This window comes from Punica granatum, chromosome 8 (genome assembly GCF_007655135.1).
Source record: "Punica granatum isolate Tunisia-2019 chromosome 8, ASM765513v2, whole genome shotgun sequence".
Classification (NCBI taxonomy): Eukaryota; Viridiplantae; Streptophyta; class Magnoliopsida; order Myrtales; family Lythraceae; genus Punica; species Punica granatum.
In genome coordinates this window covers 26,183,453-26,207,708 of record NC_045134.1, presented here as the reverse complement: position 1 = coordinate 26,207,708, position 24,256 = coordinate 26,183,453, and the positions used below count along the sequence as shown (strand labels likewise).

The following is a 24,256-nucleotide window of genomic DNA, read 5'->3' as shown; positions in this document are numbered from 1 at the left end:
TCAAATCGATATAACATTTTTATCGAAAATTCTATTGATGCAACTTGCATATATCAAGAATGACGAAATTGATGGTTTACTCGATCCATGTATAATGGGACATAATGTCATTGCATTGAATGTTGTTTCCCAATAAAAGCAAAACCTGTTTGGGATGATATTTCTGAACTTCGAAATTGGAATAGAATCTCGAGGTTCCTTTTTTTTTTTTTGTAATACGTGAAATTATTAATTATTATATCAATGTGAGTATTAGGCTTGAAATAAGATTGGAATTTAATAATATTTTGCAGAAATGTGTTTTGATCTTTCGAGGCACCCAAATCCAGGCATGGACTGTCTGTCTACACGGCATCATTTTGTCTTTTCTTGGAGCATATATATATATATAGATAAATAATGTGATAAAACCTTTAAAAAATGCATTGCCCTCTATAATCCTTTCGACTTCAAGACTATTGCCAGTTGATCCGTCTACTACTTGTAGGGGTCAATTTGTTAGTCCCTTTACTTTAGATTTCGGCTGTTTTAGTCTGCAAGACTCGCCTTGTCATAAATAGATTGAGAAAAATGGTGATGGTGTCGGATCTTTAGAATCTAAGAAAACAAAAACTGGCATAAAAATACTATAGGGATCAATAAATTTATTCCATTCTAAATACTATATTGAGTATATCTTCGTTCGATTTTTCATATTGAGGCCTGAATTTCCCATTTTGATACTTGAGGATTTAAAAATCACTAGAAATCCATTTAAGCTTATTAGAAAAATAAAAGATTTTATGGGTCGGATAAGATTGAGTTTTTCGATCTTTTCGTTTGCAGATGTTTTACTTACATTCCTAAATTGCGTTTGGTTTCATAGTAGAATTTTAAAATTAGATTTTGATTTTGATTTTGAGTGGTATAAATGGAGCCCACCCTTTGACTTTGTATGAGTTATGTTGTTTTGTTGTGGAAAAAAGTGGTATAAATAGGACCCACTCTTTGACTTTGTATGAGTTATTTTGTTTTGTAGTGGATAGAATTAAATTAAAATTGTGATTTTAAAATTGCATCTTGAAACCAAACAGGCTTCTAGTAATTGAAATCAATAAAAAGGAAAAAAACTTGAACCAATCATAGCATCCCACAATCCCACATGACCCCCAAGAATATACAAACTGGATATATGATTCAGGAAAACCATTATTTAAAAGGCAAAAAGGAAAGGAAAAAAAAGGGGACATGTTTGTGAATTATTGTGTCAAAATGATGATTCTGACAGATGTGGATGAAATTTTGTAATTTTCTTCATATTTTGGAGAGATGCTACTCATAAAAAAGGAATAAGATGAAAATGTATAGTCTAATGTAGTAGACAATAACATAATAATAAAGAGCAAGTGGCCATTCAATTCAGCCCACAGGTTATGTTATGGAGCTTCTCGGTTAATGTTCTTCGGGGGCAAGGAACCTTAAACTGTCATGACTTCCGGAAATCCCTCGTCGTAATTTTAATAATCTCATCAAAGAGATGGTTGCATTATATGCAAAATTTATTTTATTTTATTTTTCCCCGCATCAGTTGTTGGAAGGAATACATATATACAAGACAGTGCTTCTTCAATTTAATTGAGCTTCGCGTATTAATCATAAGTAGTGCTAAAAGCGAGCTATGAAATATAAATCATGGGACGGGACGGGACGGGACGGGGCGAGCTCTCTGCTCTCTCCCTACTTTCTTCCGGCTTCTTCCAGTTCTCGGAGCCCTCCTACCTTCTGCTCGATCTCCTCGATCAGTTCCTCGCGCCATAGCTCAGCTCTCGCAGATTCTTCTATGTCGTCTTGCTGCAAAAAACCCGTGTTTCTCCTATCATTAGAGAAGTGATCTCATACATACTAATCCATTAATTATAGTTCGTTTTCACGAGTCAAGATTCGTAAGCCCCGTCTAGTATAGAAATTTGCAATATTAATTCGTTGAAGTTCCACGATATTGAAACTTGTGATCTGTATCATAGAACTGACAATGATCCTAAATGTACAGCGGACTTCCTAAATAGACACAGATTTATCTTTGTCTCGTGTATGCGGGCGATATCGTTCCCATAAACTTGAGTTTCGAGAAGTATTTCAAGTAGTTATCGAATATAGATGATGCGCAAATGCCAATATATGTGTAGTACCCTCTCGTAAAGCCAATTCCCGGTGCCGTCTCCACCATCCTTCCGGTATGTCTCCGAATCATAGTACGGATCCTTCAAGAAATGTCCGCGTAGAAAAACGACCTCAGAATCAAGAAAATCACCACCATGGGAAAACTAGAGAAACACACGGAAGGTAAAGGGGCACGCATATACCTTCATCGCGCCGAAGAACAAGCATCCCCAACAGGTGAACATGATGTAGAAAGTGTCTGAAACGGGAAAACAGTCAACAAGCGGAAAAGCGAAACTCGACTGTAATCTAATGTTCATACGTGTAGTATGACTCAAGACTGAATTAAGGTTGATAAACTAACAAACACTCTTCAAGGCATCATCGCTGAGATGCCATATCGACTTGTTGCTGATGAACTCCCTTTGGCCTTCCGCATGCTCTACGAGAACAGCCATCAGAGGAGGCCAATGCAGATCTGTTAGCAGTGGCAGAGCCCTCAGTTTGCCTGAATGGCGTCCTCTGCTCTTAACCTTTGATCAAGCAGCAAATTTCAGACGCGAAAACGATTACCAAAGTTTATCATTGACAACAAACATAAGGATTAAGGAATTACTTCTTGCCTCCCGTGGCATGGTCCCGGAAACCGGGACACTTCTAGCTGCAGATATATGATAAGATAAGATAAGGAATCACTTTTTCAAGCAAAGACGTTGTTTGATTCTGCCTGCCGGATACAAGTTCCATTTTCGAGTCTTAGTAAGTGCTGAGTCATTGAATTGCAATTAAGCGTGTACATGTTTTGCGTGAATCAAGTACAAGTTCAACTGAGTTATGGAACAAGAGATAGGCATAAGAGCTTACGGTTCTCGGAGACGGATTCGAGTCGAATAATCTGGTTGTGCCGTGGGGCGGGTTGATGAGGATGAAGCTCCTCACAGCTTCTGCCATTGGTGTGAGTGCTCTGTTCAACTGAACATTCAATCTACGTCCTTGAATCCTCGATGTGGATAAGGCGGCCGTTTGCATCCACCATTACGAAATTGCATTCCGAATGGACAGTCAATAAGTTAGAGTCAAAGCCGTGGACCAAACCGGCCTATTAGCTCAGTTGGTTAGAGCGTCGTGCTAATAACGCGAAGGTCGCAGGTTCGAGACCTGCATGGGCCAGTTTTATCTTTTTGGGCCAATTTAACCAAAAAAGAAGAATTAATTTTGTTGTTGCGCTATGATTGATAAATAAGAGCTGCGATCCAAGATGGAACGACCGACTCTGTGTTGATTTTTCACTGTAGCCCGATAAATATTTACCCTTATGGACTGAATGAGTGACGTATAACGGAGAAAGGCCTACCGCGATTTGGAACAAGGGATGTTCTTCGGGTTAACTTCCTCAATGCAATGTAATCCTTACAATCTAATAATAACCAAGTGGAAACAAAGCAATGGGATCGTTTATATAGAGAACATAGACAGATAGATGAGGTAAGGTGGAGAGCAGGGGGAGAGAGATGCCGAGTGCTTCTTCATCATCGTCATTGACATTGCTCCAGTCACAGATCAGTGGCCTCGGTGGGGACCTCAAGCTTCTGAAGCCATCTCTTCCTCAACCCGGATCGCTCACCTTCACAAAAGTACGTCATATATGTTCTCTTCTTGTCGCTCTCTCATTTGGTGGGTTCTTGCTTGAATATCGAATAAGTTCTTCCACAATTGGAAAGTTCATTCATTTATGGGAAAATTATATGGTCAGAGTCTGATCAGTTTCAGTGTGTTTTGTGTTAAAAACATTGAAGAGTCTCTATGAACTTTGCTGCATAATTTGACACCGAAGGTCAGCAGCAGTGAAGCTGCTTGGACTCAGGCTAACTCGGTGATCCGATTAGTTATAACTTCAGGATCAGATGACTTACGCCTCTGAAGATTCTTGCATTTTTTTTCCCGGCAAACAGTGTAAATGTTCCATTCAGGCGTTACGATAATGCTTCCATCCCTAGCTCGATAGCCTAACCTTGAGATGAAATTTCTCGTGTGGGAAGGGAGGCTTTTTGCAAGTCTAAGTCCAACATTCTGGTAATGCTTGGAAATGGAACTCAATGAGCTTTATCAACTACTTTTAGTCCACTAAGTAAATGATGCCTCACTGCAAACTCCCCTTTGTTTTGGTGTATTGCTTGAGCATTCCACATCTTTTATTTGACAAAGAAGAGGCTCGACATAGCTTAAATTGTTCTAAGGCTTGTCTCCATATGGCTGATGATGTTACATGCCGCATTCTGTTGCGTGAATAATTTGTAGGACCTTTCACCCATTCATCTGATGTTTTCTATGTCTTTCTGTTTGCAGAAGGAAAGTTCAGACAGTTACGAAGGCAACTTCACGAGTGACGAGTTGATAAGTTCTCAAAAAGTGATATCATCGTTTCTCCATCGATCCTCTGCTAACTTTGCCAAGCTAGGAGAGCAGGTCTTATTCTATCTGTACTTTGTTAGATAAGATGATGATTGCACACTTAAAATACTACTTCAGATTAAACCATGAAACTGTCAATTATCTTGTAATGACGATCGCTCGACGCTGAAATAGTTTTCTTATCTAGGTAAAGGCTGTGGAGGTAGAAGACTGTGATTGGATCCATGTAGATGTGATGGATGGTCGTTTCGTACCAAACATCACCATTGGGCCACTTGTTGTCGATGCACTCTGTCATGTTACTGATCTCCTCTAGATGTGCATTTGGTACCGTTCTGATCTGATAGGACCCTGTTTTGATTGGTTTCCTCATCATGTCAAAAAGTAAGCCGAAAGAAAAAGGAAAAAAAAAAAGGTGTTAATCAGGTAATGTTTGAGTTGCAGATGATTGTTGAACCTGAACAGCGTGTTCCCGATTTCATTAAGGCTGGTGCTGACATAGTCAGCGTTCATTGCGAAAAATCAGCTACCGTACAAGCACCTTACCCTCAATCTAGTGAGATGCCCTTCGATCCATTTCTGATCTCTGATAGCATGTTTTTCTCTGTTTTTGGTTTCTTCGTTTTCAGTTTGCAAGATCGCAAACGATCTGGATCAATTTGACAATGATGGTCGACCTGGTCCTAATAATGTCTGCCAGTCCCTGGTTCAGTGGACAGAGTTTTATCGAAGTCAAGTGACGAAAATCTCCGACTTGAGACGAATGTGCCTAGAAAAGGAACTTCTGTCGACTCCTTAATACTTCTTTAAACTTACCTTATATCGCATTGACTTGCACATGGGTAAACTTTGCTGTATATCTTCTTCTAGGGAGTCTGGAGTTGGTCAACAAATGCTTACAAGGGGCTTCTCCGATCCTCAGTCTCTCTCCATTTCGTTGAAGAATTTATCCGTCTTACGATTTGTGTGGAATGTTAGGTTATTGAAGCAGGAGCCAATGCTCTTGTGGCCAGTCCTGCAGTCTTCGGAGCTAAGGATCATGCTGAAGGTGGGTTCTCATTTTCCCGGAGTGAAAACCAGCTTTGTTGGTTTCCAATGCGAACTCCCTTGAGTGATGAATTGATTTTACACTTGCAGCAGTAAGAGGAATCAAAACAAGCAAGAGCCCAGTAGCTCAGTTTACATTCTTAGATATTCTTGAAGGATGATCTACCTCAGTTTGTCGTCATTTGCTTAAGTTGCTTCGCGCATTGGATTGCAGCTTTCCTTCACAGGATCGACTGAGACTGGTAAGATCGTCCTCGAACTTGCTGCAAAGAGCAATCTCAAATCTGTGACACTAGAGCTCGGAAGAAAATCGCCCTTCATTATATGCAAGGATGCAGACGTGGACAATGCTGTAGATAACGTACACTTTCCTCTGTTCTTCAATCAGGTACAAGCTCGAATACTGGTTCAACATAAGTTACACATCTATGATGAAAGCAAACATCGAAAGGTTCAAAATCTTTCTGGGATTTCTGTATGGGGCCAACGTTGCTGTGCTGGATCTCGATTTTTGTGCATGAGCGAGTTGACAACGAGTTTGTGGAGAAAGCAAAGGCCTGTGCAATGAATCGGGTGGTTGGTGATCCCTTCACGAAGGGTGTCAAACAAGGTCCTCAGGTATATATATCATATAATTTCCTTGTATCATCGAGTTCGGGCTGTTCAGCATCTCTTATCAGGCTATTCCTTGTGGAAGAATATCTTAGATTCATAGAGAGCAGTTTGAGAAAGTTCTTTGGTACATAAGATATGGAAAATAAAGCAGTGCAACTCTCGAATGTCGAGGGGAAAGAATCGGCTCCAAAGGGTTCTTCGTTCTGCCTGCGGTTTTCTCAAACGTTCAGGTACAAAAAATACGCCTGTGCTGCTTAATCAATGAACTTCCATAATTCCATGGCATGGTTTGGGCATGCACCTAACGTGAAACTGAGTCAGATAATTGTTGTTCGATCAGGATGATTTGCCGATAGCCCAGGGCAAGATCTTTGGGCCAGTACAATCTATCTTGAAAGTCAAGTGAGTCGACAACTCACCTATTACATCTTGTTATACATGTCAATTAACTTGTCTAGTGCAGTATCTGATTGTTTTTCCCGGTTTTGGGGACCTTGATGGGAAGGCGAATGCCACAAGGTATGGCTTAGCAGCAGAGGTCTTCACGAAGAGCGTGGACACTGCGAACATGCTGACAAAAGCCCTAAGGGTCGTGACAGTTTCGGTCTGCCGCTACGATGTGTTCAATGCTGTGATCCCAGAATTGGGTGGGAGAAGGGGATCGATAGCCTCAAAGTATACTTGCAGGTGAAGGCCATCGTCCCGCCTTCAAGCAAATCCGCTTGATTATGAAAGTGAAGATCTACATATCTACACAAACAGAGACAGATAGATATCCGTCCATTTGATTGTTCATCAAAATAAGGGACATATGAAGAGGTTGCTGTGTAATTCGATGGAATGATATGATTTCTATTGTGGTTGGATCATTGGACCTCGTTACGTCGGATCAACGACCCATGTGCGAAGATGCGGTTATAAATGATCCCATTCATAGTTGGAGTGCTAGTGCACTTGTCAAGCTGAACCCTTGTTGATCATAACGCCCGTCTGTCAATAAGCCATATGAGCATATAAACATATGCATGGTCTGTTTACCGCTTCCTCTATCGTGTCTCCCATGGGCCGCACGAGTGTCAGATTAGCTCCGTGCTCTTTGTAATGTTGCCCTGTCAGGATTGCCCTGGGCCTCAAGGAGATCGGGATTGGGGTTGCTTATTATAGAACACTGTCAAGGGATCTGTTTCAGTTTGAAATACAGTTGAACATCTTTCATCTGGTGCTAAAGCTACAAAAAGTATTACACCAGGACGAGTTTTGAAGTCCTTTACAGCACTTTTGAGGAGCCGTAACATATCAGTCCGCTATTAGTATAAATGAGGGGAACCATAGATTTTGGAATATCTTTCAACACACGGCATTCATGACACGATGTCGATCCTATCATCGACGAAAATGTGTCTTCCTGTTTGAAGATCCACAGGATGTTATGACGGAGCCTGAAGATACTCCCCCTTTTGGCTAAAAGACTTGGCTGTTAGATTTCCCATTGGCGAAAGTAAAAACATTAGAAAGTCTGTACAGAAAACTGTTTTCCATTCCATAAGAAAAGAGAAAAACGATTCCCAAAAGTTATAAACTTTGGTGTTCTTTCTTTCTTCCCGATCCCATCTGTCTATGTGTCCTATGAATCTGTCAAGAATCGTAAAAGGGCAAGCTTTAATGGAGCAAGACATACCCACATGGAGTTCTCTTCTTGCTTGCTCAGTTTCCCATAGTTCCTACATCAATTCGACATGAACATCTCTTGTGAAGCTCTGTCTTGTCCTGCCTCCTCGAGAGCTCTGCAGCTCGGCGGAGCATTAATGGCAGCCCTGCAGATGGGAGTCTTCGGGGGACACAAGTTGATGCGGTGGGAGTGGAAGCTGTGCGTGCACTTGCGATTCGGCAGCAGCCTGCAGCTCTCTAAGCGAACTGCGCAGTCTACAACCACAGGAAGATGACTGGCCTTCTCCTTTTCCGACCATGATTTGTAGTCGAACTGAGGAAGCTTGTCCAGGTCTTTGGTGGAGATTCTGGGAGCCGACCCGCCAATCCCCTGGACAATGCTTCCCGCTCCGCTGTTCGGTCCAAGGTCCCGGAAGAACCTGCCCACGACGCAGATGTGAATTTCTTCAATTCAAAATTAATTGGGCTGATAAATCCATCCTCCATTGCAGAAGGGGTCATAATGTTTGGTCAGGATTTAATGCTAAGACACTCTTATTTTGAACCCTCATGATATAAAACAATAATTCCCTCATGACCATTGTTTAGGACAGCACTCAAACAGTATCTTAGACGTCAAGACATAGCTCAGTGTACAAACGAGCCAGAGCCAAAATATATCGAACCTTGCAAATACAGGGTACAAAAGTCGCCCAACAGTATCGATCTCCCGACAGTAGATGTCCTAGGCCGTTAAAACTAAAACCTAGGAATATCTAACTCCAAAGACATGGCTCCCTTTACTTTTTGAGTAAGTAACTACCTATCATGATATAAATTACTATGTTAGATGTTGTACGATAAAACGCAGTTTCTTCCTCTCGGTGCCAACGACTCAATCTCATAATCTCATATAGACAAGCTGGGACATGTGATATATGAAATACATATGATCAATGATAAAGTGTATAATGTCTTAAATTTTTTCTAAAATCATGTGATAAACGTATTAATCAGTCGAAAAATTATTTAGCTCATGAATCATTAAAAAAAAGGGACCCTTTTTGAGAGATGACAAATGATTCTAGCTTAGAACAATATATTGATCACTTTGGTCATCATTTTTTTTCAAACTTCAAGGTTTCCCATCCAAATATTCGTTGCAAGAATTATTGTTCTTTCTCCCCCCTTTTTCCTATGAGCATGCAACGTTACTCCATTCAGTTAATAGTTTCTGAATAATTATTCTGGAAATAGACTTGTAAATTCTAACTTATAGACAAATCAATATATTGATTTGTTACATATAATATTACTGGATGCGGGATTGTTAGAAAAATTATGAAAGAAAAAGTGGACAGAGAGAAAGGGATGAAAGTGAAAAGAAAACATAAAATTTTTGAAAAAAAGAAAAGTGACGTAGAGAGAGGGAGAGCGGAAGTCAAGTCGGAAACCGACAAAAGGATCCGACACACACTGAGATTAAGGTTGGAAATTATGGCTCTCTCATATTTCGGCTGACACACAATGAGAGTCCAAGCACAATTATATCAACCTTGACAAATATATGAATTACCAAGATTCTCCCTCTCGTATGGAATCACATCCGAATTCAGCTAGTGAGCGTATAATGAGTAGCGCGAATTGGCTCGGAGAATGAATTAGTAGATTGGCTCAGTGGCCGGCTTGGAAGAATATTCCGGCATAACCCAACCCAAGTGACTGAAAGATCGGGTACGGAATACGTTAAGGTCGAGATATAACATCGACTCTCGGCATAGCCCGATTTTGTACGAATTATTTGCAACGGGACCTATAGATGAATAGTCAAAACATTATATGGCACGTGGAAAAGTCAAACGTGTGAATTGGGGGTAAATCTTGGGAGGGAGATGAGCTGGAATTTTTTATTAGAGATTTTATTAAACTAACCATTACATAAATAAGCAAATCCGACAGAGAAAACAATTCATTCCATCCGACAGGCGGTGTAATTAATAAATCAATCAAGCCGTCTCCCAAGTTGCCCATGACAGTCGTAGTTGGACCCACGTAGTCTTCTTGATCCTTCCCACGATTCAATGAACAGGGGAGCTCAGCTTCTTCCATATGAATATTGAAGTCTGATTGCCCCGCTGAAAGCTCCGATCTTTATCGGCAGTCCCCATGAAATTGGAATCTGATTGCACCGAGAAAGCTGCGATCTTTATCGACAAACCTTCGGGAAATAGAGAGCGGAGAAAGGTGCGATCTTGAAAATGGGTCAAGAGAAGAGGAATTCGACCCTTCCGACCACCGCCAATGGCCGGGCGCCCGGGGGGGGACGGCCGGTCCCCCGCGGCAGGCAGATGCAGAAGACCTTCAACAACGTCAAGATCACGATCCTCTGCGGCTTCGTGACCATCCTCGTCCTCCGGGGGACGATCGGGGTGGGCAACCTCGGCGCCTCCGAGGCCGACGCCGTCAACCAGAACCTCATCGAGGAGACTAACCGGATCCTCGCGGAGATCCGATCAGACTCCGACCCTACTGACCCCGACGAGCCCGCCGAGCCAGAAATCAACCCCAACGTGACCTACACCCTCGGACCTGAGATCTCCAATTGGGATGATGACAGGAAGAAATGGCTAGAGGGTAATCCTGAATTCCCCAGCCATGTCAATGGCAAGCCGAGAGTTCTGCTCCTGACAGGGTCCCCGCCAAACCCTTGCGATAACCCAATCGGTGATCATTACTTGCTGAAGGCGGTGAAGAACAAGATTGATTACTGTCGCATTCACGGGATTGAGGTTGTCTACAATATGGCTCATCTGGACAAGGAGCTTGCCGGGTATTGGGCGAAACTGCCGATGATTCGGAGGTTGATGTTGTCCCATCCCGAGGTCGAGTGGATTTGGTGGATGGACAGTGATGCCTTATTCACGGATATGGTATTCGAGATCCCGCTCTCGAAGTACTCCAAGCACAATTTGGTCATCCACGGGTACCCTGACCTGCTGTTCGATCAGAAGTCGTGGATCGCTCTGAATACAGGGAGCTTTCTGTTCAGGAACTGCCAGTGGTCCTTGGACTTGCTCGATGCGTGGGCTCCGATGGGACCGAAAGGCCCCATTCGGGACGAGGCAGGAAAGATTCTGACCGCAAACCTGAAGGGAAGGCCTGCATTCGAGGCGGATGATCAGTCTGCTCTGATCTATCTCTTGATCTCACAGCAGGATAAGTGGATGGACAAGGTGTTCATCGAGAACTCATATTACTTGCACGGTTATTGGGCTGGGCTCGTGGATCGGTATGAGGAGATGATCGAGAAGTACCACCCGGGTCTGGGAGACGAGAGATGGCCCTTCGTGACACATTTTGTCGGCTGCAAGCCCTGCGGGAGCTACGGGGATTATCCAGTAGAGAGGTGCTTGAGTAGCATGGAGAGGGCATTCAACTTTGCGGATAATCAGGTTCTGAACCTTTACGGGTTTGGGCACAGGGGCCTGTTGAGTCCCAAGATCAAGAGGATACGGAACGAAACTGATACTCCTCTGGAGTATGTCGATAAATTCGATATCCGTCGAACATCACATAGCTTGTGACCTTCGGAGATTTTGGTGATCTGTAGGTAAGATATGTATTCAACTGGTAAAAAGGAGTCGAATGTCAGCGACGGTTCTGTTGTTCAGTTGAGTGCCACTCGACCTATCTTGGGTCGTTCTCTTTCGTGGATCGGGAAGATGGCTTCATTTCATTTGTTAATTTAAATTTTTACAGAGACTAAGTTGCTGCTCTGGTTCAGCAATCAGTGAAAGCTCAGGTACATAGCTCTATGTTGTATTACATCTTTCTGTATATTTCCGGAAACAAGCTACGATCGTTTGTAGTTTGATGAATTGGTTATCCTTGGCTGTTTTTTCCAATAACTATTGAAAGCAATCGGGACCAATCGAACATTAAATGGACCTTTCCCCTGTAGGAAATTCAATGCAACTGATCACTTACTCTGATGTTGCTGTCATTCCTGGTAGCTCAGTTTTCGCATTCTTAACAGCTCAGATGCCTGGCCGATAACAATTTCGATTGTTCATAAAAATGAAGGCTGATTAGTAGATTTCCGGCTCTGGAAGGATATGGCTAAAAGATGAACGTGTTTATTTATACGTGATAATAAATCTGAATAAGCTTACAATATCTGCAGTCTGCCTATGTATAGAATGCTTGCAACCTGCAAAACTGACGAGCCGATTGACCATGTGTACAAGCAGTAACAATCATGAGAGATTTACGATGCCATTTGTGAAACAAGAAAAGAATATAAGATCCAGGAGCTCCGATTCTTATTTCCGACTCTCACCACATTCGGTTTGCTCATTTCATCCCAAGCTGCAAATGATGACAGTCCCAAATTATACTCGGCAACTGAATAGCCCAGCAAACATGAGACTTCGAGCATTACTGCCTCTCAGACCATCTCGGTTGCGATATTTTATTTATCGTCGGGTGGCCAATTTTGGAGCCAAAGAACTGTGTCGCGAGATTAGCAGCTCGTTCATCTGAGCAATTTGGTTCAGCAGCTGAGCAATTTTCTGCACAAAATCAATTCCATCAACAGTAAAACTTATTAGTATCTTCACCGAAGAGCTCAATTCAAGCAGCAAACTGTATAACCAAAGCAGCAGCTGGCCTTTCGAGGAAATCCCTAATTTAAAATGGTCTTGTAGAACCAAATATAATTCGAACACGTCAACGAGTAAGCTTTCCAAGCACCATAGATTCATAGTACGGTATTGATGAGAAGTCACCGGCCTGAAATACCAGAATTGGGCACATTTCCAAAACCAAAATTTTTTATCTTTCAGCTGAATTTGTCAGCTTCATTAGCTCAGTGATCCTGTGATTAGCTCTAAGAGGCATTTTCTCAAACAGTTTCAAGTTTGAATACCAACAGACCTCATCTTTCTCCTTGACGAGACACGCCAACCGCTCCTCCGTCCTCAGTCTCTGATTCCGCCATCTCCAAAGCCGGAGCCAGACATAGAGCAGCCACAGCAACACCGCTGCTGCCGGAGCAAATGACCAGAGTGCTCTCCCTCTCGCGGCAATTCCACACCAAAACGGCCACCCGACTATTCCCCACACCTTCGAGCGCAGTACCCCGAACCCGATCCTCCACCACCCGCTGACGTCACCCACCTCCCGGACCCGGACAGTCGAATCCGACCGGTGCGTATCCTCCGGGACTACCTCGTCGCCATCCTCCAACGGCGGGAACGACGACATTGAAGAGGAAGACGTGATCGAGGAGCTCGACGGGGAGGAGAGTGAATCCGACGACAGCGGCGAGAACGAAGATGGGGTATTCTGCTGCCCCTGCTCCTCCTCGCCGTCTTCTTCCTTACAAAGCCGCGACGAGACCTGCAGGTTCTCATGGTTGATCGGAGGGAAGACATTCCACTCACTCTTCTTTCTAATCACGACCATCGAGCAGCCGCCTTGCTTCAGCTCCGGCAAATCCATCGGGCTATCATCCTCTTCCGCCATAGCATCTGCCAATCAGAACCCAAGATTCGCCGCCGGCAAGTTCACAGCTTCGCGAGCGCGGGCGAGCACACTGGTTGACTCTGACGAGTTCCAACCGTGGGCCGTTAATGGGCCAATCTTGGGCCCAAAGTGGGCCCTAAAAGAAAACCTGTCAAACTTGACAGGCAGAGCTTGAGATTATCCTCGATCATTTTTAGATGCTCCACTATTCTATCTATACTTGTGTGAAGCTCGAAGGACATGCTATCTCCTTGCTAAAATCCGCTGCAAGTTGATCATCATGAGGAGCCGAGGTGCTTATCGATTACCCGAATCCTCAACCCGCTCGATACCTTTATTTTTTTTCAGAGGCACACACGTGTTTTGAGAGGACGAAAGAAAAAGAGAGAAAAACGTGGGAGTCCTTCGGGCTTGAATGGCTCACTGGGCTTCTGGTGGGCTGATCATCGGCCCAAAGTGTGTCGTCATGACCCTTTGTCATGGTAGATGGACCGGTGTATCCATTCTTTCACAATAGCCTAGGATCGAGCACGTGCGGCTAATGTTGAGTTTAGTAATATTGAATGAATTCTTTCAATGTCTTGTGACAACACGTGGTCGATGATAGCCCTATGGTGAAAACATAGAGTTTCTTTGAAAAAAATTTCACAAATGCATTTTCAATAATACACATCTAGGACAATAATATATTCGCTCCACATGATCCCTGATTTAATTCTCCACATGTCGATCTAGTTCATCTACAATTTGATGCTCGTGGCTCTTAACTTAGACTTGATCTAAATTTTTTAGTTATAAGAGAGACCCATTGACTCAAGATGATAAAATAGAAGTCTTAATGATTAATAAAGGGATATGAGTAGACTTATTTGATTATCATCTCAATATTTAACTTTTTTTATTTTTTTCCTAACCGGGAGTGTCCAGGCTTCGCAATCGCCCTAGACCCGAAAACTCATAACGGGGTCGGGTAGACTAGAGGATTGCTGGCCTCAAAAGAGACCGAACCCTAAATCAAATGGATATTGGAGCTTCTTCAATCTTTGACTTTCAAGTATATGCACTTCTGTTCTGCACATGACTATAATTTTTTTTCGTAGTTTTTATTTAATTGAAGAGTAAAGTTTAGGAGTTGGCCGGGTTTAAATACTTTTATAACTTTCTTTAATCTTTTGATCAGTTAAGATGTCACCAAAATGAAAACATATATATTGACCCGCTAACCGTATGAAGTTCGAAATAAAGCGGCTATCCCAGTATCATAACTTCGGTCTTTTCCCACCCAAACAGAACAAAAGGGAAGGTGCCTTGTCATTTATGTATTTTTAATTTAAATTTTAGTTCAAGAGTCAATTTGCCAACCGCAATATCTCATCTACGGGTTCTGCTCAATGTCAAATCCCTCGATATGTTGGGTAATATAAATATAAATATATATATATATATATAATGGTGTTTAAGATACTGATTATGTCCGAAAAAGCTTTAGATACAGTCGATCCATCATTTGGTACAATTGCAGTACATGTTTATTTAACTTTCTATTTCTTAATTGATTGGTGTGGAGATCATTCGTATGTCACCATGCTAGACGTTGTCTCTCACGTCATATCTTGTGAGGATTAGGTTTGCAAGCGGTCGATCCATGCAAGAAGTAAATGAAAACGAATAAATATGCTAAAAGATGAACATCTCTCTATATGCTCATTGTATACATCCAATCGTGTTTTGAGCATCTTGTCACAACATCCATTTATTCTCAAAAAGAAAAAAAAATCAATTTAGGAATAGAAACAATTCATTAATGCACATCCCGAATTGATTATACTACTACTACTAATAATAATAATAATAATAAGGCAGATATAATATATGAGTGAAGCCAGAAATTAAAAATTGAGAAATGAATTTGAAATGATACGGCATTCTGTCCTATCATAATTGTTGATTTAGAAAGAAGCTAAAGACTTTATGATATACAATTCATTGCATTTCCTTTTCTTATTTTTATTCTTTAAGCTTACGAATCAATCACCACCCTCAAGAGAATTCTCTCATGCATGGGTGGACCTGCACACAACCGGTTGTTAATACATTAATGTGGAATAAGTACCAAACATAAAAACCACTATCATCATTTAATAATGACAATTTATTGATAATTATGCCATTAGGCAGCAAGAAAATGACAATTAATAAAAATTTCCTCTTAAATATGTAAAGGGCCAAGATGTGGAAAGCCTTTTTTCTCTTAATTGAGCATAGTTATTGGGAAATTGGAAATTAGAGGAAAAGGAAAGAATTTCCTTGTGGTTGAAGGTACTTGAATGTCCAAAAAGAATTGCCCCAATGAACAGGAAATGGGGTGGATGAGCAATGCATTAGCCAAAAGAAAAGGAGATAAAAAGAAAGGTGCTTTTTGCATGACTCCTTGTGTTTAGGTGCATATCCAACAAAGCATATTGGCAAGTCCTAATGGTAATCTCCAAACTTACTAACAAAATCACTTACCTTATCATCGCAACGAGTATACCGATTTTACCCCAAACTGCAGATGATTTGCGTTTCACTTCGATCGTCGGTTTCTAAGCATCTTACTAGTTTTGAAAGCCGTAATGGCTCAACTCTTACTATAGTCCTACTGTTATATTTCATCACTTATCTTTCTAAAGCATATTGCAATATTCTTTCCTTATTTGCAATCAGCTTTCGAGAAAAGTTGCGGGCAACTCGAGATTCACCTCGAGGGCTAATGCTTTGGAATCCTTCAACGGATCAAAGATCATTCGATTTCTGTGTATTTGGTTTTAGAGTTAAGTAGAGTTGAGTTTTGATTCTAATTGGGTTGCAATGATTGTGTTGTTGAATTATGAGAAAAAGTAATGAATAGTTGATAAAAAATAATGATTGTGTTGTTAAATTGTAGAAAAAAATAATGGATAGTTGAGAGAATTTAATATTAAGAATTGAATTGAATAGTTAAAAAATTTAAGAAAATGAAAAAATAATAATTGTGTTGTTGATTTTTATTGTGTAGTGGGTAGAGTTAAAGTTAGAATTAAAATTTTAAAATTTTGATTGCAAAATCAAACGGAAACATCTTACTTGTTTTGAAAGCGGTAATGACTCGTATGTTGTAACTTTTGTTCGATATTTTTCCCCCCAAGAAGACAAATGGGAAAGGATACAAATAAGTGGGTCCAAACCTAAACATCAAGCATTGGGTTGAACACAAAGTCCCTCCTTCAAAATACAACACGAACCCTTTGCTTGCAGTTTTTGTTAGTTTTCAGTCGTTGGCCTATCCATTCCCCCAATGCACCAACTTTCCTCTAATCTTCCCCTCCAACCTCACCATTTCCCTCTCACCCACACCAAAGAAAGTGAAAGACAAACGCAGAGAGACACACGTATTGGAGTCTTCAATAAGAGGAGGGAGCAAGCGCCAATTCATTCCTCGAGAGCTTTCCTACTCGAGACATCCGATAAAATTCGAACATACGGGTCGTGAAGTCACGGTTTCCGGGATGGAGCGGAGCAGCAAGATTTTCCGGAGATCAATCCACACCTTCCTCAATAACTACCACTTCTTCACATCAACAGCTGCCCTGCTTGCCCTGCCATTCTCCGTCTCATTCCTCCTCTCCCAGTCGTTCGTCCCGTCCTCCCCCTCCCCCCTACTCCCGACCATTCACGCCCGGCTCCGGGCCCTCTTTGACGCGGCGGGGTTCCCTCCCTCGTCGCAGTTCTTCTCGATCCTCTGCCTCAAGCTCTCCCAGACAATCTCTTCCTTCTTCGTCACCCTCCCCTGTTCCCTCACTTTCCTCCTCATCTCAAAAGCTTCCGTAATCCTATCCCTCTCCCAACACAAACTCTCTCTTCCTTTCTCTTCCTTCCTCCAAACCTACAAACCCCTCCTCCTCACTTACGTCTCCAACTTGCTCGTGATCCTGTCCGCAAATGCGACCGCCACTGCCTTAGCCGTCCTCTTCTTCGCCTTCAAAAGCCTTGGAGGGCCATGGTTCGATTCCCCGAGCCTACAACTCTTCTTTCCGGCTTTCGGGCCCATCCTCTATTCGATAATCCTCGCCCATGCTCTCATTGTCTGCAACTTCGCGCTTGTCCTGTCGGGGACCGAGAAGTTTGGCGGGTTCGAGGCGATCCTGAAGGCTTGCGTCCTTATTCGGGATTCAATTCCCGTGGCTCTGTCCTTGGCTATACCTATGAACTTGGGGTGGGCTGCGGTCGAGGCCCTGTTCCAGTACCGCGTGGTAAGGGCGTACCGCGTCACAAAAGCCCCGAGCTTTGCTGTGGCTCTCGAGGGACTATTCATCGCATACTTGTACTCGATCCTAATAGTCCTCGATACGATTGTGAGCTGCATCTTCTTCAAGAGCTGCAAGCGAATGAACGATCTATTGTGCCACGAAGACGGGTACTCTTGCCGGATCGAGTTTGCAGAGGACCCCGAGGATCCCGAACGAGTTCCAAAGTCCGAATCTTGAGGAGCCGAAAAGAGCGAAAACTTCAAATCGATGGGAATAAATAGGTTAATTTTTTAATGAAAACAAGACTTGCAAATGTCTTGAATATAGGACCAATTTCTAATTTTTCACGCTGTAGATATGAAACTTCTACATTGATAAAATCACAAATATTACTTTATTGTTTTCCCCTTGCTGTCGCTTGGGAACATTACATTTATATGTTCAATACTTTGGTGAACCTCCGTCTCTGCTAGGCATTGCGTTCATTTTATTCGTTCGGGATTTCCGCTAAACCGAACTACGGGGAGATTGATTTCGGTTGAGATGACATTTCTGATTCCTTAGGATGAAGCGTCAAATCATATTTTTGATCAGGGAAGAGACTGGAAATGCTTCACCATAGCATGGAAGGCAATTGAAGAAGCTGCAATACAGAAAGAACTTCTCCACAGCCCATCTCGAAATGCATTTAGATCTCGTCCCTCTGATCGCGAAGTCACCGAAAGTCTTGCGAAACTTTGGAAAGAAACCATGCACGGAAATACGAAGTATAGTTCGCCTTGACAGAGATAAGAAGGATGAATGCAATCACATTCCAAAAGCATGCAAGACTGTACTGAAGCCGATGTCCCTTTTCTCCTTTAGCCATCAGTGTCTTGGAAGTAAACCGGATTTGGCACAGAGATGCGATCTTCACTCCCGAAATCAGGACGCAAAGCTGGTCCAGTTTATGCCTTAGATGCTTCTAAGGCAGCATTCACTGGCACTCACTAGCCTAGCACCAGGCAAAGAACTGAAGATTGACATCGTTCAATTGGCATTTCGTGAATGAAGGTAAAGAATAACTCGCGTAAATTGCGACCATTTTTGAAATCAGTCACCATTTTGGAAATCGCTCTTTTGTCAACTACTTTAGGGGCATATGAGATGAGCTGATTGTCATCAAGAGTTTATAACCATATGTTTTTCGTGCCTACATTCAAATCCATGATAAGAATCAACATCTCATCATTAACAGAAGGAAAACTGGCTATCACGAGTTCGTTCGGTACAAGAGTAAATTGAACAAATAAATGATCAATACAAGAGTAATTTGAACAAACAAATGATCGGTATTTCAAGATGGCAAACAGCAGGATGTTCGAAAAGTGGTTCTCAAAGGAGCTCGGAAGAAGCTCAATTTGAGCAGCAGAAACCACCTGAGTCTCGCGGCAAATAGATCTAATGTGTCGAGAATAAAGAGCAGGTGTCAAAGGATTAAGGAAACAATCCACAAGATAAAGGAATACCTGGGGTTGTAAAGTCTTGACATATAGCCCTCACCTCGATTACAAGTCCGAAAATCGAAAAAGCACCCACCCATATTTATATCATCTTAAATAGCAAGCAAAGCTATTAAGCGTACACAGTCCAAATCTTAAAAGATAAATAAGATAGCTGATTGTAACGATGATCGAGGTGCTACTACTTGGGACCAATGTCCTTGAGAGCACAGATCTGTTCCTCTCCCATGGAGGACATGACAGTCACCACCAGGTCTTTTCCATCGCCAAAACCATCCTTGATCTGCAATTTTTCCACCCGCAGAGAAAGAAGCCAGCATTAGACGTTCGAAAATCTTCTGACTATTGTAAAATGGAACAAAGGATTTGGATTCGAAAAGAAAATGTCTCCGTTATACAATTAACAACAGGGTGGAAACTGCTCATCGCACACTACAAAACAAGGATCTCAACCATAATCATTCAGAAGGAGAGAGTGAAAAACGTTATGTCAAGTAACTAACCTGAGACAGCAGATTATCATCAGTCGGTAGCCTCAGGTCATCCTTGGTGTTACCATTCTCAGTCAGCAGACTCACCTGATTAATTTTTAAGATCAAAATGTAAGTCAATAAATCGGTAAATGGAAAACAGAACATGCCCAAAAAGAACAAACATCAAAGGACAGAAAAGATTTTACGTACAAATCCATCCTCAGAGATATCAATGAGCTGGTAGTCAGTCCGAGTGACATGGGGAACCTAGAAAGAGCAAGAAATCGGAGTTAAGAGCTGTGTCACATGATAATCCTGGGTTCACAGAAAGAGAACAAAATTCGACAGCTACAATTAGTACATACATCACAGTTATGGGATGAGGGAACAATATCTTCAAGCTTCTTGCCATTGAAGATATCAATTCCAACAAAGTGGCACTTAGCATGACCGTGCTTGCCGGTCTTGGATGTGGAGACTTCAACCACCTGTAAGAAGACGTGAAATTTAGACCATCCAATAAAGCAGGCTAGCCTAACACATAAATGAATAACAGGAAGAGAATCCTGAAACTATTGAATCATGAATGTTCGTTGCAAGACATGCATGTCGTCTAAGTCAGAGCAATTGACAAAAGACACTTAACTATTTTCTTTGATCTGTGACTAGATATGACGGGTGAAGTGATTTGATAGAATAACTGGCATTAAACTCAGAGTCGAATGCTAAACCGCAGAGAGGGATGGCAGTGGGCTAGATTATCCATATCCATGCAAATCTAAACCAATGAAACCATTCCAAATTACGGCAATTTGTAAAAACTAGCAAAGCATGATCCATTCATAAAACTCGAAATCATTAACCAGTGTTTTTACGTAAAATTTCCGACCACAGTGACAATATTAGTCGACAACATGACATCATATATAACATCGACCACAACGTCATCTACACAAGTTCCAATTTTTCCACTAGTCTCGATCGTGTAAGTATAACGAACATCGGCACCCTGCATCCATCCTTATTATCCTATTCAGATAAGTCAAAACACCGATTGGCTTCGATCTTAATGCTGATAAAAAACCTACCAAAACGCTATTCAAATTCTGACATCAAAACACAATCCAATGGAAGCATAAACAAGCTCAACAAATCTTCGCTTCAATCACCCCATGAAGACCAATTCCCAAACACGTCTAATTCAACTACTTACTCTAAGCCTTAGAGGCAAAATTGAGCTAAGCCGCCTGGAAGATCTACACCGAATCAATGAAAGAGACGGATCTAAAGAGCGACAGGCACGAACGAACAGTGAAGAATACAATTTAATACCTTGCAGGGACGGTTTTTGATGACGATGTAGCCGTTCTTGCGAATGGCGCCGGCCTGCTGAGGATAGGTCTTGGAGGCTCCGGCGTCGCCCTTGGACTCGAAGTGGTGCTCCTCGTCCGACATGATGATGACTCCGGCGGGGTTGACTCGGCAGCGGCGAGCTTAAGGATCGATGGGGGAGGCGGAGGAGATGGGGGAGAGGAGAGAGAGAAGAGTTGCTCCGGGTCCTTTATATATGCATGCGAATTGCGCGGGTCCGCTTTCACCTCCTCCTCGCCTCGGGGTTCTCTCTAGGGTTTCTCCGATCAGATCGCTTAGACTGATTTTCAGGCGGTGGGCCCAGGTTGATCCTCAACCGTTGATCTCGATGTAATGTCTTCGATAAAATGGGGGTGCGATATGCGTAAATTCAACGCCGTTGTCTATGAAATTTTGAAACTTATTATTATTCGATTCGATTCAACCGTGTATATATTTTTTCGAAAAGATTACGAAATACTCTCATCATTGTGATTTTAGAATAGTCCTCATTCGTGACCAGCATAAATTAATTCAGGCGATTCTTTATTGGTCTTCGTTTGATAAAATTTTGGATTCGAGTTTTTAAATGAATAATACCCGTAATTCTTTTGAATTTCTGAATATTAGGATGCACGTCGAAAAAAGAGAATAATCCACATTCGTGCAATAACTTGATTTCAATCGCAAGTTTTTAATGAGTTTTTGTAATCATAAATAGCGATGTGCGGGTTCGAAAACCTTTTTTTTATAGTATAGGATCCTAAGAAAATCAGTTTCAAGATTTTGAAATCAAAACGCACTAGTTAGTATCTAGAATCGAAACCTACTCAAAACTTGCGTTGCTAAAATATAAAATGAACATGTTAATAAAAAAACAAAAAGAAATTGATTTCAGATGACGGTTCCAGTTTCGATTCTGAAGCTATATTAGAACCCTAATCTTTCACTGATTCCTCATTGTTATCCAAACGCTATCTCCTTTTAATTGGATCGAACTCCAACGGATAGGTTCCAATTGATTTTGGATCTATCGGGTATCCGTACACACCTCTAATTATAAATTAATAATTTTTATTTCTTTATCCATTCTTTAATTTTTAAGTGATTGAGGGGGAGCAATTCCACATTTCCTCCTCCACCGCCCGACATTTTTAAAATTTAATATATATAATTATGAAATTTTAAGATTTGTCCCCAGAGGAACTGCAAATGCCGCCCTCACATATGTTATTATTTGATTTTGCCCCTAGACTTATCCTAATGAAAGTTAAAATTATTTACTTGCCCTTACTAAGGGAAGAATTCATGTTTCAGTTTTCAACATCAGAAATTTTAAGGGCTGGTAAAGAAATTGTTCTTTTTAGAATAGAATCCCTCCAAAATTTTATTAGCATTGTAAAAAATTTAAAATTAGTACATTGGAGAAAATTTTGGTAATTTGAATTATTTGAAATTATTGCAGATCAAATCTATCCGATATTGAGAATATATATATATAAAGTACTTTATTTTCGGTTATAGATGAGGTCAAAAGCCTAATATAATGAAAGAGAAATCATAAATAACTAATAAAGGGACATGGATAAAAAAAATAAAATTTAATACATTGCATTGATATAATATGATTTTATATATTGTACCCTGAAAACCGAACAAAAGTCATAGTCATTAAAGAAATTCCGAACCTGCACTGCACAACTTTAAGCACATACTCTATACTAATGCAGTAGGACGAGGACGATAAGGATTATCAAAAGATACATATGTACATGCATCAGGAGGCAGTTTTCATGAACAAAGTAAAGCTCACAATTCAGCGTTACAGCACCCTCAGAATTCTTCGACCTTAACGGCATTCCGAGCCAATTCATAAGCATCCCGAGGCTGAGATTTTTTTACGCCGGCGGTGAACCATATCTTATCGGACTTGTAGCTCTCCATATTGATCCCGGTCACTTTGACCCACACTAGCACTTTTGTCTTCATTCCTTCGATCGCTGTAAGTTTTCCTCTCGACAAGGTCGCTTTGACCCGATTCGCGTACCTCACGACTGATGAATTCTTGAAGCAGACTTCGCAAGGAGAAGGCAAGTATACGATGAGCTTGCCCTTTGTCTCGTCGAACTCATAGCATATTATGTTCTGGGGGAAGAGACCTGGAGGTAGGTTGTAATCTCGGAGGAGATCTGTCAAGGCCTTCGACGGCTTCCCTGATGAGATGGACATTAATCAGATAATGCGTTAAAGGACGCAAACAACTCAAATGAACAAGAGGGATTGTTCGATCGTCTATGTGCACACATAGACAGATCAGTACCTTTTAGCTTGTTGATGAACCACTTGGCCTTCTCCTCCACCGTGCTCGACAAAGACTACAAATGCATATTTCCGAAAGCTGAATTAGAATAAGAAGTTGGCTGCATAGATATGAATTCGAACTCCAAAGAATGTTGTCGTGGGGCATCCATTTTTAGAAAGTTGCAGTTGAAATACTCAGTTTTCGTCATTGTTTTCAATCTCGGTATGTGCTATAACTAATAGAGAAGCATCAGCATATAACATTAACATCAGATTGCATTGTCACCATGATGCGATCAACATTATCATACCATATAAAGTTCAAAAGATTTAAGAGGAGGACCGATGAATTAACGGAATCTCGGGGTTGCTTGTTCAGCAAATGATCAGCACAATGCAGGAACATAAGAACATTTCCCCTGCTAATTGAGCTTAATTAGAAGTTAGGAGGCGAAGAGCCGTACGGATAAGTCATCAGTGATGTGGGAGATCTCTTGCTTGGCCTTTTGGGACATCCAAAAACTCCCAACTTTGGTCAAAGCCTTCTCCATTTCTCTCTGCAACTGCAAATCTCTCTGGCTCTCTCACTGAAGAAGATAATATGAAGATGGGGAATATTAATTGGAAGGCCAAAAGAGGGAATAAAAAAAGAAGAAAATAAAAAATGAAACCCAACTCAGAAAGTCTCCTTTTTTCTCCCTACAACACTGTCCCACAAAAATAGACAAAACCTTTTCTTGTTCCAATCTATAGTGCGTATTGTGGTCCTAAATTTCCCTTTTTTATAAAAAAAATCCAACATTTTTTCGACATTTTGATACATTTATCATGAGGTTGTACCTTCCCAATGAAATTTTTTTCTTTAATCGTATATCCCATAACGTGTTGTCACAACTAACTATCATGTACATTACCGATCATAGCAAATCTTATTGGTACACCACATCCAATATTATGTAAAAAAATTTCTTTGGAC

At 41.4% G+C, this 24,256-nt stretch overlaps 8 protein-coding genes and 1 non-coding gene across 15 annotated transcripts; 4 read left to right on the top strand and 5 right to left on the bottom strand.

The window, feature by feature from the left end:
• Nucleotides 1-1,520: 1,520 nt before the first annotated feature.
• On the bottom strand, nucleotides 1,521-3,162 carry LOC116187158 (photosynthetic NDH subunit of subcomplex B 4, chloroplastic). 2 transcript variants are annotated; one of them, XM_031515761.1, is made up of 6 exons: nucleotides 3,004-3,154; nucleotides 2,756-2,800; nucleotides 2,504-2,672; nucleotides 2,343-2,398; nucleotides 2,169-2,240; nucleotides 1,521-1,830 (listed from the first exon to the last, which is right to left on the bottom strand). In XM_031515761.1, the coding sequence occupies exons 1-6, from the start codon at nucleotides 3,088-3,090 to the stop codon at nucleotides 1,717-1,719; spliced, it is 543 nt and encodes a 180-aa protein (XP_031371621.1). In that variant the 5' UTR covers nucleotides 3,091-3,154; the 3' UTR covers nucleotides 1,521-1,716. The 2 variants fall into 2 exon arrangements, with proteins under 2 accessions (XP_031371621.1, XP_031371622.1); XM_031515762.1 differs by lacking the exon at nucleotides 2,756-2,800 and having other exon boundaries at nucleotides 3,004-3,162.
• Nucleotides 3,163-3,235: 73 nt separating this feature from the next.
• On the top strand, nucleotides 3,236-3,309 carry TRNAI-AAU. Its single transcript has one exon. It is a non-coding gene; the product is annotated as a tRNA-Ile (tRNA).
• A 204-nt stretch (nucleotides 3,310-3,513) lies between these two features.
• Nucleotides 3,514-7,068, top strand: LOC116187406 (ribulose-phosphate 3-epimerase, chloroplastic-like). 4 transcript variants are annotated; one of them, XR_004152043.1, is made up of 10 exons: nucleotides 3,524-3,773; nucleotides 4,486-4,605; nucleotides 4,739-4,878; nucleotides 4,996-5,082; nucleotides 5,181-5,599; nucleotides 5,692-5,840; nucleotides 5,987-6,216; nucleotides 6,306-6,443; nucleotides 6,554-6,615; nucleotides 6,719-7,068. XR_004152043.1 is itself a non-coding variant. In XM_031516072.1 (4 exons), exons 1-3 carry the CDS (start codon nucleotides 3,651-3,653, stop codon nucleotides 4,865-4,867), a joined length of 372 nt encoding a protein of 123 aa, XP_031371932.1. In that variant the 5' UTR covers nucleotides 3,515-3,650; the 3' UTR covers nucleotides 4,868-4,878; nucleotides 4,996-5,159. The 4 variants fall into 4 exon arrangements, 2 of the variants coding, with proteins under 2 accessions (XP_031371933.1, XP_031371932.1); XR_004152042.1 differs by having other exon boundaries at nucleotides 3,527-3,773; nucleotides 5,689-5,840; XM_031516072.1 differs by lacking the exons at nucleotides 5,181-5,599; nucleotides 5,692-5,840; nucleotides 5,987-6,216; ... (1 more) ...; nucleotides 6,554-6,615; nucleotides 6,719-7,068 and having other exon boundaries at nucleotides 3,515-3,773; nucleotides 4,996-5,159.
• An 871-nt stretch (nucleotides 7,069-7,939) lies between these two features.
• LOC116188896 lies at nucleotides 7,940-8,652 on the bottom strand. The gene is made up of 2 exons (XM_031518354.1): nucleotides 8,627-8,652; nucleotides 7,940-8,300 (listed from the first exon to the last, which is right to left on the bottom strand). Exons 1-2 carry the CDS (start codon nucleotides 8,650-8,652, stop codon nucleotides 7,940-7,942), a joined length of 387 nt encoding a protein of 128 aa, XP_031374214.1.
• A 1,187-nt stretch (nucleotides 8,653-9,839) lies between these two features.
• Nucleotides 9,840-11,825, top strand: LOC116188219 (probable xyloglucan 6-xylosyltransferase 5). The gene has a single exon (XM_031517428.1). The coding sequence runs from the start codon at nucleotides 10,119-10,121 to the stop codon at nucleotides 11,442-11,444; it is 1,326 nt and encodes a 441-aa protein (XP_031373288.1). The 5' UTR covers nucleotides 9,840-10,118; the 3' UTR covers nucleotides 11,445-11,825.
• Nucleotides 11,826-11,976: 151 nt separating this feature from the next.
• Nucleotides 11,977-13,554, bottom strand: LOC116188220. The gene is made up of 2 exons (XM_031517429.1): nucleotides 12,796-13,554; nucleotides 11,977-12,431 (listed from the first exon to the last, which is right to left on the bottom strand). Exons 1-2 carry the CDS (start codon nucleotides 13,384-13,386, stop codon nucleotides 12,336-12,338), a joined length of 687 nt encoding a protein of 228 aa, XP_031373289.1. The 5' UTR covers nucleotides 13,387-13,554; the 3' UTR covers nucleotides 11,977-12,335.
• Nucleotides 13,555-16,673: 3,119 nt separating this feature from the next.
• Nucleotides 16,674-18,111, top strand: LOC116188389. Its single transcript, XM_031517715.1, has one exon. The coding sequence runs from the start codon at nucleotides 16,914-16,916 to the stop codon at nucleotides 17,889-17,891; it is 978 nt and encodes a 325-aa protein (XP_031373575.1). The 5' UTR covers nucleotides 16,674-16,913; the 3' UTR covers nucleotides 17,892-18,111.
• Nucleotides 18,112-19,100: 989 nt separating this feature from the next.
• On the bottom strand, nucleotides 19,101-21,246 carry LOC116188390 (eukaryotic translation initiation factor 5A-like). The gene is made up of 5 exons (XM_031517716.1): nucleotides 20,962-21,246; nucleotides 19,995-20,117; nucleotides 19,840-19,896; nucleotides 19,660-19,734; nucleotides 19,101-19,439 (listed from the first exon to the last, which is right to left on the bottom strand). The coding sequence occupies exons 1-5, from the start codon at nucleotides 21,082-21,084 to the stop codon at nucleotides 19,338-19,340; spliced, it is 480 nt and encodes a 159-aa protein (XP_031373576.1). The 5' UTR covers nucleotides 21,085-21,246; the 3' UTR covers nucleotides 19,101-19,337.
• A 1,347-nt stretch (nucleotides 21,247-22,593) lies between these two features.
• LOC116187284 (uncharacterized protein At5g01610-like) lies at nucleotides 22,594-24,026 on the bottom strand. Of its 3 annotated transcripts, XM_031515936.1 has the most exons (4): nucleotides 23,957-24,026; nucleotides 23,745-23,867; nucleotides 23,300-23,354; nucleotides 22,594-23,192 (listed from the first exon to the last, which is right to left on the bottom strand). In XM_031515936.1, exons 2-4 carry the CDS (start codon nucleotides 23,829-23,831, stop codon nucleotides 22,813-22,815), a joined length of 522 nt encoding a protein of 173 aa, XP_031371796.1. In that variant the 5' UTR covers nucleotides 23,832-23,867; nucleotides 23,957-24,026; the 3' UTR covers nucleotides 22,594-22,812. The 3 variants fall into 3 exon arrangements, with proteins under 3 accessions (XP_031371796.1, XP_031371795.1, XP_031371798.1); XM_031515935.1 differs by having other exon boundaries at nucleotides 23,745-24,021; XM_031515938.1 differs by lacking the exons at nucleotides 23,745-23,867; nucleotides 23,957-24,026 and adding an exon at nucleotides 23,592-23,714.
• Between the last annotated feature and the right edge of the window lie 230 nt (nucleotides 24,027-24,256).

What these genes read in the sequence shown, in the direction of transcription:
- LOC116187158 (XM_031515761.1), bottom strand. Translation starts at nt 3,090, where the DNA reads ATGGCAGAAGCTGTGAGGAGCTTCATCCTCATCAACCCGCCCCACGGC. An exon ending in CATGCCACGGGAGGCAAGAA is followed by an intron (nt 2,673 to 2,755) that starts GTAATTCCTTAA and finishes GCTTGATCAAAG; the next exon opens with GTTAAGAGCAGAGGACGCCA. An exon ending in GGAATTGGCTTTACGAGAGG is followed by an intron (nt 1,831 to 2,168) that starts GTACTACACATA and finishes GGTTTTTTGCAG; the next exon opens with CAAGACGACATAGAAGAATC.
- LOC116188220 (XM_031517429.1), bottom strand. Translation starts at nt 13,386, where the DNA reads ATGGCGGAAGAGGATGATAGCCCGATGGATTTGCCGGAGCTGAAGCAA. An exon ending in TCGTCAAGGAGAAAGATGAG is followed by an intron (nt 12,432 to 12,795) that starts GTCTGTTGGTAT and finishes GATTTTGTGCAG; the next exon opens with AAAATTGCTCAGCTGCTGAA.
- LOC116188389 (XM_031517715.1), top strand. Translation starts at nt 16,914, where the DNA reads ATGGAGCGGAGCAGCAAGATTTTCCGGAGATCAATCCACACCTTCCTC.
- LOC116187406 (XM_031516073.1), top strand. Translation starts at nt 3,651, where the DNA reads ATGCCGAGTGCTTCTTCATCATCGTCATTGACATTGCTCCAGTCACAG. An exon ending in GATCGCTCACCTTCACAAAA is followed by an intron (nt 3,774 to 4,485) that starts GTACGTCATATA and finishes TTCTGTTTGCAG; the next exon opens with AAGGAAAGTTCAGACAGTTA. An exon ending in TTGCCAAGCTAGGAGAGCAG is followed by an intron (nt 4,606 to 4,738) that starts GTCTTATTCTAT and finishes TTTCTTATCTAG; the next exon opens with GTAAAGGCTGTGGAGGTAGA.
- LOC116188390 (XM_031517716.1), bottom strand. Translation starts at nt 21,084, where the DNA reads ATGTCGGACGAGGAGCACCACTTCGAGTCCAAGGGCGACGCCGGAGCC. An exon ending in ATATCTCTGAGGATGGATTT is followed by an intron (nt 19,735 to 19,839) that starts GTACGTAAAATC and finishes AAAATTAATCAG; the next exon opens with GTGAGTCTGCTGACTGAGAA. An exon ending in ATGATAATCTGCTGTCTCAG is followed by an intron (nt 19,440 to 19,659) that starts GTTAGTTACTTG and finishes GAAAAATTGCAG; the next exon opens with ATCAAGGATGGTTTTGGCGA.
- LOC116188896 (XM_031518354.1), bottom strand. Translation starts at nt 8,652, where the DNA reads ATGTCTTTGGAGTTAGATATTCCTAG. An exon ending in TTGGAGTTAGATATTCCTAG is followed by an intron (nt 8,301 to 8,626) that starts GTTTTAGTTTTA and finishes CGTCGTGGGCAG; the next exon opens with GTTCTTCCGGGACCTTGGAC.
- LOC116187284 (XM_031515936.1), bottom strand. Translation starts at nt 23,831, where the DNA reads ATGGAGAAGGCTTTGACCAAAGTTGGGAGTTTTTGGATGTCCCAAAAG. An exon ending in ACATCACTGATGACTTATCC is followed by an intron (nt 23,355 to 23,744) that starts GTACGGCTCTTC and finishes ATGCATTTGTAG; the next exon opens with TCTTTGTCGAGCACGGTGGA. An exon ending in GTTCATCAACAAGCTAAAAG is followed by an intron (nt 23,193 to 23,299) that starts GTACTGATCTGT and finishes CCATCTCATCAG; the next exon opens with GGAAGCCGTCGAAGGCCTTG.
- LOC116188219 (XM_031517428.1), top strand. Translation starts at nt 10,119, where the DNA reads ATGGGTCAAGAGAAGAGGAATTCGACCCTTCCGACCACCGCCAATGGC.